This window comes from Salmo trutta, chromosome 37, assembly GCF_901001165.1.
Source record: "Salmo trutta chromosome 37, fSalTru1.1, whole genome shotgun sequence".
In the NCBI taxonomy this organism is placed as follows: Eukaryota; Metazoa; Chordata; class Actinopteri; order Salmoniformes; family Salmonidae; genus Salmo; species Salmo trutta.
Window position 1 is genome coordinate 31,269,071 of NC_042993.1, and position 15,308 is coordinate 31,284,378.

The following is a 15,308-nucleotide window of genomic DNA, read 5'->3' on the forward strand; positions in this document are numbered from 1 at the left end:
TAGTACGCAATTTTCAGGGGACCACTTTTGGCTCGTGAGTGCTAGTTTCAGAACTACTGGCAAGAAAGTTGACAAAAGTACCGGAGAATCTCTAAGTTGAGTGCACTAACTGTAAGTCGCTCTGGATAAGAGCGTCTGCTAACTGACTAGAATGTAAATGTAAAATGTTATTTTCATGAAATAAACAGAGTGATCATTTGCAGTGATTTAAAAATACAATTACAAAGACTGCATGGGGGCTTTAAGTAGTAGAAAGTGTATGTGTCAGCCAGCCAACTCTAATTGCACCTCCCCTCTGCCCACTTCCCTTGCAGACTTGTCTACAGGAACTGAAGAGGCAGTTCCCAGGTAGCCAACGAGTGAAGCGATTAGCAGGCATGCGGCTGGAGGCTTTGGAAAAGTAAGCTTCAGAGTCTCACTGTAATATGGCCGAAAGACTAAAGGGTAAATCCATTTGAATTCAATCACTTTTTTGACAGCATCCCTTTTGATTTGAACGAAACCTTCCATACATACAGTTGAAGTCGGAAGTTTACATAAACTAGTTTAATGACTCCAACCTAAGTGTTTCAACTACTCAACAAATTTCTTGTTAACAAACTATAGCTTTGGCAAGTCGGTTAGGACATCTACTTTGTGTATGACACAAGTAATTTTCCCAACAATTGTTTACAGACTATTTCACTTATAACTCACTGTATCATAATTCCAGTGGGTCAGAAGTTTACATGCACAAAGTTGACTATGCCTTTAAACGGCTTGGAAAATTCCAGAAAATGATGTCATGGCTTTAGAAGCTTCTGATAGGCTAATTGACATAATTTGAGTCAATTGGAGGTGTACCTGTGGATGTATTTCAAGGCCTACCTTCAAACTCAGTGCCTATTTGCTTCATGGGAAAATCAAAAGAAATCACCAAGACCTCAGAAAAAACATTGTAGACTTCCACAAGTCTGGTTCATCCTTGGGAGCAATTTCCAAACGCCTGAAGGTACCATGTTCATCTGTACAAACAATGGTACGCAAGTATAAACACCATGGGACCACATAGCCGTCATACCGCTCAGGAAGGAGACGCGTTCTGTCTCCTAGAGATGAACATACTTTGATGTGAAAAGTGCAAATCAATCCCAGAACAACAGCAAAGGACCTTGTGAAGATGCTGTAGGAAACAGGTGCAAAAGTATTTATATCCACAGTAAAACGAGTCCTATATCGACATAACCTGAGAGCCGCTCAGCAAGGAAGAAGCCACTGCTCCAAAACCGCCATAAAAAAGCCAGGCTACGGTTTGCAACTGCACATGGGGACAAAGATCGTACATTTTGGAGAAATGTCCTCTGGTCTGACGAAACATAAATAGAACTGTTTGGCCATATTGACCATTATGTTTGGAGGAAAAAGGGGGAGGCTTGCAAGCTGAAGAACACCATCCCAACCGTGAAGCACGGGGGTGGCAGCATCATGTTTTGGGGGTGCTTTGCTGCAGGAGGGACTGGTGCACTTCACAAAATCGATGGCATCATGAGGCAGGAAAATTATGTGGATATATTGAAGCAACATCTCAAGACATCAGTCAGGAAGTTAAAGCTTGGTGGCAAGTGGGTCTTCCAAATGGACAATGACCCCAAGCATACTTAGAAAGTTGTGGCAAAATGGCTTAAGGACAACAAAGTCAAGGTATTGGAGTGGCCATCACAAAGCTCTGACCTCAATCCTATAGAAAATATGTGGGCAGAACTGAAAAAGTGTGTGCGAGCAAGGAGGCCTACAAACCTTACTCGGTTACACCAGCTCTCTCAGGAGGAATGGGACAAAATTCACCCAACTTATTGTGGGAAGCTTGTGGAAGGCTACCTGAAAAGTTTGACCCAAGTTAAACAATTTAAAGGCAATGCTACCAAATACAAATTCAGATTATGTAAACTTCTGAACCACTGGGAATGTGATGATATAAATAAAAGCTAAAATAAATCATTCTCTTTACCATTATTCTGACATTTCACATTCTTAAAATAAAGTGGTGATCCTAACTGACCTAAGACGGAATTTTTACTAGGATTAAATGTCAGGAATTGTGAAAAACTGAGTTTAAATGTATTTGGCTAAGGTGTATGTAAACTTCTGACTTCAACTGTGTTTGCCCATTGCAGAAGTGCTCAGAAAGTGACTTTGGACATGAATGCCAAAACATTCAAGAGATAAAGGTGCTCGGTTGAATGCATTCAGTTGTGCAACTGACTAGGTATCCCCTTTCCCTCTCATTTCCCTTTCAAAGTTGACCCATTGAGACTTCTATGTCTTCATCACTGGAAAAGAAAAGCAGTTGAGATTTATAGAATTTAAAATCTTACAAACAGGGTTGTCAAACTATTTTTTATAATGATTTAAAACAAATTCTAAAGGCACTCGCACATCTGAGCAATCAAATTGCAGGTGCATGGCAACAGTTGAAACAGGATGAAGGAAAAAGGAAACCGCACACTGCTCTTGATTGTATCACTGATATTTAATAAGCTTACGTATCGGCCTCACGGCCTTCGTCAGAGCTTTTGTGAATTTTCTGAAAACAGTACCTTTATGTAGACCTAGCCCCACCCACATCCGTTCCACGCATGGAAAGGGGTTGGAGGCAAAGGAAAAATAAATAAGTGCTACCAAACATAACAATATGCATTTCACAAACACTACAAAAGTGTATAAATAAGATGCATTGAACACGTCCGTAAAACCACAATGAGGACATAGCAAGTTTTCATTAATCATTGGGTACATCATACGAAAAACATCAGAGTAATCTTAAATAGGCACATAATGCATGTTCAAATTCACAACATAACATGCATAGGCATTTCATCATTAAGTCCTTTAGGAAATAATGTATGGAGGGTGAAAATCCAAAAACATTCTCTTTTGCTCAGAGTATTGTTAATATCACCTCCCCTGTCTGATATCTTAACTTTCTCTATGCCACAAAATCTAAAGGTAGAAATGTCATGTTTTAGGTCATTAAAATGTACTGCGACTGGATAATCCCTGTCGTTTTGCCTGATTGACCTTTTATGTTCACTAATTCTCTGTTTGAGAGAGCGGGAGGTCTTATCGACATAGCAGAGCCCACATGGACATTTAATGATGTAAATAACATGGGTGGTGGGACACGTAATGATATCATTTATTTGAAACCGTTTTCCTGTGTGGAACAGATGTGGGTGGGGCTAGGTCTACATAGAGCTGCTGTTTTCAGAAATTTCACAAAAGCTCTGACGAAGGCCGTGAGGCCGATACGTAAGCTTATTAAATATCAGTGATACTATCAAGAGCAGTGTGCGGTTTCCTTTTTCCTTCATAATGATTTTTTTTTAAATCTAAAAACGCATCTCAATGCTAGAGGCGTCACTACAGACACCCTGGTTCGAATCCAGCCTGTATCACTACTGGCCATGATTGGGAGTCCCATAGGGCGGCGCACAATTGGCCCAGTGTCGTCCGGGTTTGGCCGGTGTAGGCCGTCATTGTAAGTAAGTACACTGCTCAAAAAAATAAAGGGAACGCTTAAACAACACAATGTAACTCCAAGTCAATCACACTTCTGTGAAATCAAACTGTCCACTTAGGAAGCAACACTGATTGACAATAAATTTCACATGCTGTTGTGCAAATGGAATAGACAACAGGTGGAAATTATAGGCAATTTGCAAGACACCCCCAATAAAGGAGTGGTTCTGCAGGTGGTGACCACAGACCACTTCTCAGTTCCTATGCTTCCTGGCTGATGTTTTGGTCACTTTTGAATGCTGGTGGTGCTTTCACTCTAGTGGTAGCATGAGACGGAGTCTACAACCCACACAAGTGGCTCAGGTAGTACAGCTCATCCAGGATGGCACATCAATGCGAGCTGTGGCAAGAAGGTTTGCTGTGTCTGTCAGCGTAGTATCCAGAGCATGGAGGCGCTACCAGGAGACAGGCCAGTACATCGGGAGACGTGGAGGAGGCCGTAGGAGGGCAACAACCCAGCAGCAGGACCGCTACCTCCGCCTTTGTGCAAGGAGGAGCAGGAGGAGCACTGCCAGAGCCCTGCAAAATGACCTCCAGCAGGCCACAAATGTGCATGTGTCTGCTCAAACGGTCAGAAACAGACTCCATGAGGGTGGTATGAGGGCCCGACGTCCACAGGTGGGGGTTGTGCTTACAGCCCAACACCGTGCAGGACGTTTGGCATTTGCCAGAGAACACCAAGATTGGCAAATTCGCCACTGGCGCCCTGTGCTCTTCACAGATGAAAGCAGGTTCACACTGAGCACATGTGACAGACGTGACAGAGTCTGGAGACGCCGTGGAGAACGTTCTGCTGCCTGCAACATCCTCCAGCATGACCGGTTTGGCGGTGGATCAGTCATGGTGTGGGGTGGCCTTTCTTTGGGGGGCCGCACAGCCCTCCATGTGCTCGCCAGAGGTAGCCTGACTGCCATTAGGTACCGAGATGAGATCCTCAGACCCCTTGTGAGACCATATGCTGGTGCGGTTGGCCCTGGGTTCCTCCTAATGCAAGACAATGCTAGACCTCATGTGGCTGGAGTGTGGAAGGCATTGATGCTATGGACTGGCCCGGCGGTTCCCCAGACCTGAATCCAATTGAGCACATCTGGGACATCATGTCTCGCTCCATCCACCAACGCCACGTTGCACCACAGACTGTCCAGGAGTTGGCGGATGCATTAGTCCAGGTCTGGGAGGAGATCCCTCAGGAGACCATCCGCCACCTCATCAGGAGCATGCCCAGGCATTTGTAGGGAGGTCATACAGGCACGTGGAGGCCACACACACTACTGAGCCTCATTTTGACTTGTTTTAAGGACATTACATCAAAGTTGGATCAGCCTGTAGTGTGGTTTTCCACTTTAATTTTGAGTGTGACTCCAAATCCAGACCTCCATGGGTTGATAAATTCGATTTCCATTGATTTATTTTTGTGTGATTTTGTTGTCAGCACATTCAGCTATGTAAAGAAAAAAGTATTTAATAAGATTATTTCATTCATTCAGATCTAGGATGTGTTATTTTAGTGTTCCCTTTATTTTTTTGAGCAGTGTATTTGTTCTGAACTAACTTGCCTAATGAAATAAAGGTTAAATAAAAAAAACTAATGTTTTATCTTAGATCCTATTTTACATAATCTAAGTTTTGTGTTGTGCCCGCCATCAGTTGAGAGGCAACATTCTCTTGAACACAGGTTGGTTGTCATGTTTTGGCTGATAAATGTACTAAAATGGGAATAACATTTCAACTTTCAAATGGTACCACAGATGGTTGGAGGTCCACACATCAGAGAATGTTGACTTGAATTGGAATATGTTATTTTAAATTATAATGTCAATCCTCCATAAGAAACCTATTGAAATCATAGAAATGTAGATACTGTAATAGAAAAGGCATGAAATTCACTGGTGGGTGAACCGGTGGTCATATTTGTGGCAGTAATTAGAAATAAAAAATGTCAATTCATTTTACATTTCGATGATGTACTGGCTAAATTGCAGTGGTCTGAAGGAATTTGTCCATTATATTAATTATATTGCTATGCTTGAAATAACACTAGGGCTGTCACCTACAAAAAAAACAACAACAAAAAAAACGTTTTATTTATAAAAAAAATAGAATAACGTGTATTTTTCCATATAGACACACCCTATGTGTTTTAATAAAATCAATTATATGTACTGTGCTTGTCTGATTCTTTAACCCTTCACACCCGTACCCGTATACGGGTTTATAATGGAAGATTTGGGCACTAATAAGCGCCTAAATTGGAACGTAGTGGCTGTACAGTAACATGCTAGAGCTCTGACTGACAGCCATTCTGAATTTGAGCAACGCGCACGACAAGAAGTTGCCCCTTCCCTCCCAGTAATTGGGCAACTTTTGCAATTTTTTGTTGTTGTGTGAGGGAGAGAAATGCTGTAAATTAAGATGAGACATTGAAGATTTATAATAAATACCTCATTGATGTCATACAAGCTAGCCAAACACCAGTCAGTCCAAATGTGCACTTCACATTTCCAAATCTTAAAACTCATGTCATATACAATGCCAACATTTGTGATCACTATGTTTGATGTAGGGTTACAAGATGACATGGCTTGTTCTGAACAGAATGAGCCTATGTTTGTTGTGAAGAAAATGTTCAACGGCACACGCTAGCGTTGCACGGTATACCGAAACCTCTGTACCTTTTTGATACAATAACATGAAAAACGGTTAGGTACTAGAATTGTTGTTACTTTCGGTACTTCTGGCCTTCGCAGATTCTACCATTACGCTCTGGAAGTTGTCGGTAATAGGCTACACGATAAGTCTTGTTTTAACTTTATTTGAGAAGGCCAAGTGAAAATGAAGGATTATGTTGTTTAACATGCAAACCAGGATTGCGCCAATTCAACAGCACACCGAAGATTGTTTCAGAACGGCAGAGAGCGACCTCTGTCCAATGCGGGAGAAAGCACTCGTGAAAATTCAGTTCATCACCTTGGAGAGCTCCACTGCAGCGGCTGTTGACAAGCATATACAATCTGTCAACTAGAATCTGCAACTATACTGCAGACTTTTAAAAATATTTTGTCTTAAGTAGGCCTAATAGAGCCCCACAATGGAGGTGTCATAATACCCATAAAACCTAGCGGTCAAATGGGGAAATGGTTTCCACCATTCATTTTTCCCATAGTAATTTTTTTAAACACTTAAAATAAGGGCTGTGTTTAGTGTAGGCTTTACCCTGGCGTGATGTTTTGATAACCATGTAAATCTCTCTCGGACAAGTTGACTTTTATCAATATATTCGTCTCTATTTCCACAAATAAAATGTATTGAACGCTTGAATTAATGTGTTTTTGATGGGTTTTTTTGTTTTACATATAGCCTACAGTAACATCAACTAATGACATTTTTATTGTATTTTTTATTCTGTTACCTATTCTGTTACCATTTGTTTTTCAGCAGGACAATGTCCCAACACACCTCCAGGCTGTGTAAGGGCTATTTAACCAAGAAGGAGAGTGATGGAGTGCTGCGTCAAATGACCTGGCCTCCACAATCATCCGACCTCAACCCAATTGAGATGTTTTGGGATGAGTTGGACCGCAGAGTGAAGGAAAAGCAGCCAACAAGTGCTCAGCATATGTGGAAACTTCAAGACTTTTGGAAAATAATTCCAGGGGAAGCTGGTTGAGAGAATGCCAAGAGTGTGCAAAGCTGTCATGAAGGCAAAGGGTGGCTACTTTGAAGAATCAAAAATATAAAATATATTTAGATTTGTTTAACACTTTTTTTTGGTTACTACTTGATTCCATAGTTTTGATGACTTCACTATTATTCTACAATGTAGAAAATAGTAATAAAAAAAAAACTTGAATGAGTAGGTGTGTCCAAACTTTTGACTGGTACTGTATATCTGGGGAAGGGTATAAAACAATTTCTAGAGTGTTGAAAGTTTCCAAGAGCAAAATTATCTCCATGGGAAATGGAAAAAATATAGAACTATCCAGACTCTGCCTAGAGCTGGCCGTCCGACCAAACTCCGCAACGGGGCAAGAAGGACCCTGGTCAGGGAAGTGACCAAGAACCCAATGACTGCTTTGACAGATCTACAGAGTTCTTTGGCTGAGATGGGAGAACCTGTCAATAGGACAACAGTCTCGATAGCACTTCACCAATCTGGGCTTTATGGGAGAATGGCCAGACGTAAGCCACTCCAGAGGAAAAAGCACAAGACTGCATGCCTTGACTTTGCAAAAAGGCACACGAGAGAGGATAAGGCAGCATCGTGCTATGGGGATTCTTTTCAGTGGCAGGGACTGGGAGACTGGTAAGGGTTGAGGGAACAATGAAGGAAGCCAAATACAGGCAAATCCTTGATGAGAACCTGCTTTAGAGTGCAAACGACCTTAGACTGTGGCAAAGATTTATATTCCAACAGGACAATGGCCCTAAGCAGACAGCCAAAGCAACGCTGGAATGGCTTCAGAACAAGAATGTGAAAGTCCTTAAGTGTCCCAGTCGAAGCCCAGACTTGAATCCCATTTGAAAATCTGTGGAAAGACTTGAAGATTGCTGTTCACTGCCGCTCCCCATCTAACTTCACAGAACTTGGGAGAATCTGCAAGAAAGAATGGTAAAAAAAATCCAGATGTGCAAAGCTGATAGACATACTCTCGATGACTTAAAGCTGTAATCGCCGCTCAAAGGTGCTTCTACAAAGTATTGACTGTGATATTTCTGTATTTCATTTTCAGTCAATTTGCAAAAATGTCTAAAAACATGTTTTCACTTTGTCAGTATGTGTTATTGTGTGTAGATGGGTGAGAATTAATCGATTTAATCCATGTTGAATTCAGGCTGTAACACAACAAAATGTGGAATAAGTCAAGGGGTATGAATACTTTCTGAAGGCACTGGATGTCTTAGAGCAATGGTTCCCAACCCTTTTCACTTACTGAACCAACAATTGCATCTTTCTCTGCCGCAGTACCCCTGAAGTACCCCCCCATGTGCATTTTTATCAGTAAGCCTATGGTCTCATGGTTCTTCTCAAGTACCCCCTGTGGATAGGCCAAGTACCCCCAGGGGTCCTAGTACCTCTGGTTGGGAACCACTGTCTTAGAGTGATTCACAGTGCCATCCCCATGGCCTCTGCAATAGATAAGTCCGCTGAGACAGGCACAAGTCAGACAGGTGTCTTTTGTGCCATCAAAAAATGTAAACAATTTGCGACCGCTCGACTAAAAATATCTCTGTCGACCAACAGCCTATAGACCAAACAATCGACCTGTCGACTAAATGGGGTCAGCCCTAAATGGCACTCACCCTGTATTCAAGAGCATGTTGTCTCAGCCGATGGCGGGCACAACACAAAAACCTCAGATGTGAAATAGGGTCTAAGCTACAACATATGCAAATATGGAAGGAAATCTGGAGTTTGTGTTTTTAGATAATTGACATTAAAGGTTTATTTATTTTTTATTACAAAACCTTTTTTTCAATAAATAATTAAAAGTTTGACCGCTTTTTGTAAGCTTTTAAACTGTCTCAAACTCAACTGTTGATCTTTTCCAGTGATGAAGACATGGTATGGATAATGGTTGCACTTTGAGCACCTTTATCTCCTGAATGTTTTGGCATTCAAGTCCAAAAAGTCACTTTCTGACCACTTTTTCCATGTGCAAACGTATGGAAAGTTTAGTTTAAGTCAAAAGGGATGCTGTCAGAAAGTGATTGAATTAAACAGAATTTACCCTATAGGCCCGTGGTAAAGGGGGGTGGGGTGTACTGTAGATCCTAAGTGGTACGATGGTCTGGGTGTGTGTGTGTGGTGGGCTCTCTGTTTGTGTTGGAAACAACCATTCCACTGGCAAAAAGGGGAAGAAAAAAATAAGTGAATGTTTGAGTGCTCGGCCCTTTTAGCCTGAGCGAGGGATTCCCCAGGAAGGAAGTGGTTTGCTCCCACTGCTATTCTGGGGGTCCCTCAATCTTCCGTTTTTTCTATTTTTTTCATTCTCTTGTTGTGCTTTTCGTCTGCGAGCTGAGAGGCGAGGTCTTGCCTGCCTGTAAATATTGACATGCCACCACAGTTTCAGCTTTGTTTCTTCTAAGCACGGTTTATTTTTAAATCTGCAAATGTGATTCATAAAAACAGAAAGGGAACAAGATAAACACAGTATTTTTGACTGGATCTGGAGTAAGGGTAATTCAATCTGTTTACCACCACTGATCACCATGACTCGTTTATCTGTTATGTCAGAGTTGATGTGATAATTGAGAATGATTGCTCCTGCACTGTCAGATTAAATAAATGGCACACACTGGCCTCTAATTGGCTTCAGGCGGAGGTACACTGGAATGACACAGCTTCAAACAACTAACTATCCCCCCCACACACACACACACACACACACTGTGTCTCGTTGAGGCCCCCCCAGTAAATAAAGCATATCAAAGTGGCTCAGGAGTGGTTGCCTGGTGCCATCTGAAATCTCCCAGAGTGCAGTAGAGTAATAAAGTGGATGTGAGTGAAGGAGTGGCACTGGAAGTGGGGCTGCTCACTACTAATGGGAAACAGAGTTGCTTCTGTTGTAGGTTGTGGTGGGCAGAACAGGTTTTGATCAGGGAGCCCCGGCTTTTTGGCTGCTAAACCGTTAGCATTGCAGTTCGCCTCTAATAAAAAAAACAAGTTCAAAATCATCCCTGCGGACCCATGATTTGACATGACAAGTGAAGTGAACACGCCTCCCCACCTCCCTGTTGCCAGGAAATTTCTGCATGGTTTGATATTTACAGTTCATAACTCACTCATTTTAAACAGAATCGTATGGATTCCCCCTTTGCCCCGTAACTTTAAAACACACATTGTCTTGAATATAACTCTGATCAGACTTGTATGTAATGGAAGGTAGGCTATTATTCTACACGGCTCAGAAGAAAGGCCTTTAAAATGAAACTGAACAGATTGATTGGATTCACCTTTAAACAAATCAAAGGCAATAATTGTGTATACACTCTTCAAATCAGGTTGCTTCCCTACTCTTATGTATTGGTTTCTTAACTCATTGTTAAGTGGCGTAAGCCTCTCACAACGCAGGCTATTTGAGCAGCAACAGTAATGACTGTTTATTTCCTCTTTTAGATCACTGCTGATTTTGGCAAGGGTTCACAGTGTAACCATAGAGACCGGCTGCATTGTGTACAGAAACTTGATTGCCTTGAACTCTGTTTGATTTCCCCACCACCTAATTTGTCTTGACTGGTGAGTCCTTTTTTTTTTTCTTCTTTCTCTTCTGCCTTTTGAAGGTACGAGGATGCCAGCAAGCAGTATGATTCAATACTGCAAGACGATCCCACCAATACGGTAAGTGAGGAAAAACACACACTTTATTCTTATTTTGTTACAGGTGTTGTCTGAACTTTTTGGACAGCTTTTGAATCTGCTGTAAAGTTTTGGTATTAGCGGTGCGAGTTTGCTTAGTTAAACTTCCCTTGGCCTTTTTGACCTCAACCACATTGCTGATCAGGCTCTCACCCACACAAATGACAAGTGTTTGAGGGAGTGGTAGAGGGGGGGAGTGGTTCATGTTCTTAGGCAGTGTTGGACATGTTGGGTGGAACTAAGGCTAAAATAAATGCCTGCTCTTTGAAGACGGTGATAAATAGGTAGTTCTTAGACCCCTTCTGGGGTGAGCAGGACTGTGCTCCTGTATTACGTCCTCCATTACTGTCGTGAAAATGCTTATCAGTTCGAGTACATTTTCATAATTGAGTGGTATTAAATTGGCGCTTGTGTATTTTCGTTAGTCATCGTGTACATTATCACACGCGCACAGCATACATAACTTTGTTTGAGGAGTGGAATAGCCAATCAGCTGTAAAACAAGAGTAGCTCCTCAGAAAGCTGGTACTGGAGTGAAACCAGGGAGATCGTTCAAGTTTGACTTCGAAATTGGACGTCTATCCATGTCCTTGGGGCAACAGTGAGCGCTATTACCATGTTATTTTGGTTTTGCTAGGGTGATGGGGATGTGCCTAATCCCATGACTCCGGATCAGAAGGTTCTGTGTTCTATCCCAGTGGTGGACACAGTTTTTATTTTTTTTTTTATTTTTTTTTTTTTATTATGGTTTCGCTTTAACCCGTTCCCAAACCTTAACCCTTACCTGTACCATTCGGGAATGAGTGCCTAAACTTAATCCTTCTAAATTTGACATTTGAAGAAATGGAACAATAAAGAACAGCAGGATCAACCCAAGGTGTCAAAAGCACTTTGAAATGTAATGTTTGGAGCAACTTCGAAATGTTATGTTTGGAGAAATGTGGATAAACGTTTAATTCTGCACTGAGACTGCGAGAGCTTGAGTGAAACATGCTTTTGTAAGCCCACGGCTACGATTTTGATGGCTAGGATTAAAAAGAGCTAATATTTTTGTTTCTCAATCTCAACTCGCAATTAAAACGCGCCTCCCTTTCGTCATTTGAGTGCATAGGCTGTAGGCAGGTTATCAGTGCGTCACCCACCATTTTGCAATGTGAGCTTGAGGCAGTATAATTGTTTGAAACCTGAACGGTTTACTTTACTTCAAATAATGAGCCATGTCTTACCTTGCTTCAAAGTAGCCTAGTAGCCTAAATCCATCCATAGAAACGTGGAAGCAATTATTTTGACTTCCTCATGCCATTAACCAGCATTTCTCTCCTGTTCTATTGGTTTTCATAACTTTCTTTTGTTGTTCAGAAGCCAGAGACCATCCTAGTTGTTGCTATTAGAGTCCCCCTCGTTCTATGTTTCTAACTGAGATTTTCATCTGTCACATGTGGAACCGCTCTCATTAGGTGGGCTGTTTAGAACGGGGTTTTCCGCAAATTGAATTTTGAAAATGCAGTTTTATTAGCTGCTTCATTACTGGAGTTCCATGTTCAATAATAGGCTATAGCCTTTTGACTGAAAGACGATAGGCTTGCTATTGTTGCGTGGTTCTCTTAATGAAAAATGTCAATTTCTTGTATGCATGCATAGTATTTTCTGTTAGTCACAATTTTACTGTCTGGATTTGTATTTTTTTATGAATTTTTCTTTTTTTTTTCTTCAGTTTGTTGACAGGTTAATTAGTGTCGGTTAGTCGACAGCAAAATTGATCGAAATGTGCATCCCTTCTTCAGGTGTAAAGCCCACCGTTCACTTCTAAACTGTAGACACAGATACAGGAAGCCGTTTGACTTTTACTCAAGTTCTTGTTATATTATATCTTAGGCCAATGCACAATGCACTGTGAGATTTGTAGAGCATCTGGGCTCTGACAATGCTGCTACTTTCCCACTATCTTGACCGCCACTTGCTGTATCAGTTCTATTCATATGTTGTCTTTTGTGTGTCATATGTCTATCTGCCAATTAGTCTGCATTATCATAGTGATGTAACAAAACTGTTTTTCCAACAAATGCAACGCTCTAGTTTACACATCAGTTAACCATTTGAGTCCGTCAGATTATAAATGGGTATAGCCTTAAGTTCCATACAATCTTCTCTCAATTTATATAAAATTTCAGCTGAATGACTTGCAAGACCATGTCTATCCAGTGTTCTGCCAATCCCTGACCACCAACCCAAAACACATTGTACCTGCTGTTAATTGTTTCCATAAGGACATGTGGCCACGCAAGAAAATACATGTTTTAAAGGGTTTTCAAAAGAAACCATGACCTTATTTGTTTTGGCAGTCCTCCTGTAGACGTTCGACAAGCTTCTCCGTTGCCCCGACACATGGACTTGCTTAGATATATTAAACATTTTCTCTTGGCTGGCAAAGTGTGAGAGACGAAGCATAAACATTTGTTCTTTGGACACCATGTGAGGATTCTGCACCTCACCAACTGTCTGTTTCAAACAAACGGAGGCCTTGCTGACAAAATCAATAAACTTGGGTATGCTCTGATGCAGTCACCTCCCCTTCTTTCTGGTGTGGAAGAATTGCCCCCTCATCTCTATCGGTTCCCTGGAGTGTAACTGTCTGCTCCCCCTCGTTCAGACCCCTTTACACCTTCTTCACTTTGTCATTTACCGTCATTCTTTATTTTACTCTGTTTCTGTTGGACTAAACCAGTCACACTGTTCGTTCTTCTATTAAAATGAGAGATCTATTTGTTTTACACAGGTTAGATCCACCATGTCCTATTTCAATTATAAGCACATTGAATACTCTGTCATGGAAGACAAGACAGGTGGTGGGAAGGGAAGCGCAAGTTAGTTTGTATAGGCCGTGATGGCTCCAGAGCAACTGCTTTTGGTCGTCAAGTTGCCAGTGTAGGCACTTCCACAACCTCAGCAATAACAACTTAACAAAAATATAAATGCGACATGTAAATTGTTGGTGTCATGAGCTGAAATAAAAGGTCCCAGAAATTTTCCATACGCACAAAAACCTTATTTCTTTCCAATGTGTTGACATCCCTGTTAGTGAGCATTTCTCCTTTGCCTAAATAATACATCCACCTGACAGGTGTGGTATATCAAGAATCTGATTAAACAGCATAATCATTACAATAAAATGCCACTCTACAATGTGCAGTTTTGTCACACCACACAATGCCACATATGTCTCAAGTTTTGAGGGAGCGTGCAATTGGCATGCTGACTGCAGGAATGTCCACCAAAGCTGTTGCCAGATAATTACATTTTCATTTCTCTACCATAAGCCGCCTCCAATGTAATTTTAGAGTATTTTTGCAGTACTTCCAACCGGCTTCACAACCGCAGACCACTTGTAACCACGCCAGCCGCCCAGGACCTCCACATCTGGGTTCTTCACCAGCGGAATCATCTGAGATCAGTCATCCCGGACAGCTGATGAAGTTGAGGAGTATTTTTGTCTGTAAAAAAGCCCTTTTGTGTTGAAAAACTAATTGTGATTGTCTGGGTCTTGCTCCCCAGTGGGTGGGCGTATGCCCTCTCAGTTATGTCAAATCCATAGATTAGGGCCTAATGAATTTCCTTATTTCCTTATATGAACTGTAACTCATTAACATCTTTGAAATGGTAAAATGTTGCGTTTGTATTTTTGTTCAATATAGATAATTAACACGAGTGAATAGGGTCTAAAGTATTAGTAATAGTTTTGTTCGCTGGTTTTAAAGAACAAAATGGCATAAAAATTTGATAAAACAATTACATTTACATTTACGTCAAAACAATCAAGTCAGGTGTTTGTCAAAGGTGTTCAATCCCAGTGGATTGCCAAGCCTACATATTTTGCCGAACTCCAATACACCAGTGTCTGTGACAGGTGGAAGAGAGATTTCAGTATGTTTCCACCATCTGGTTTCTAGTCACAAAAGTAGTTTCCGTAATGGTAGCTAGATTTAATCGTTCAAGCTAACTTTCGATAACTGGCTCCGGTCTCTCGTTGTCTGCTTGTAAACAAACGCCATGTGACTGGGGACTACCGGTAAGCTCCATAATGAAAAATTATGTTGCAGGTGAAATGAAGAACGCAATCTTTTTTTTTCTCCTAACAAATTACACAAGTTGACTGCAGGTATTTACTTAAAGGGTACCTGCAAATATTCAAATGTATAAAAAAAACGGTATTGAAAAAACATTCCGTGGCCATTTCCAAATACCCAGGTATACCGTCAAAAATGTTTCCCTAAACTGAACTTGGAAAGGCAGAGAGTAAAATCAGCCTTCGCAAAGGACAATGTTTTAGGTAGACTTCGCTGAAAGTCTACCGGGTTCTGAATTATCAAAGGCTTTCTAGAAGCTCTACTTATGA

The 15,308-nt window shown here is 41.3% G+C and overlaps 1 protein-coding gene across 1 annotated transcript in view; it reads left to right on the top strand.

Moving 5' to 3' along the window:
• The window catches only part of LOC115177354 (ER membrane protein complex subunit 2), a 66,325-nt gene that overhangs the window by 26,314 nt on the left and 24,703 nt on the right, over positions 1–15,308 (top strand). Inside the window, exons 4-5 of the mRNA XM_029738052.1 lie at positions 315–400; positions 10,840–10,897. Of these exons, the coding sequence (XP_029593912.1) occupies positions 315–400; positions 10,840–10,897 (144 nt within the window). The remainder of the gene's footprint in view (positions 1–314; positions 401–10,839; positions 10,898–15,308) is intronic.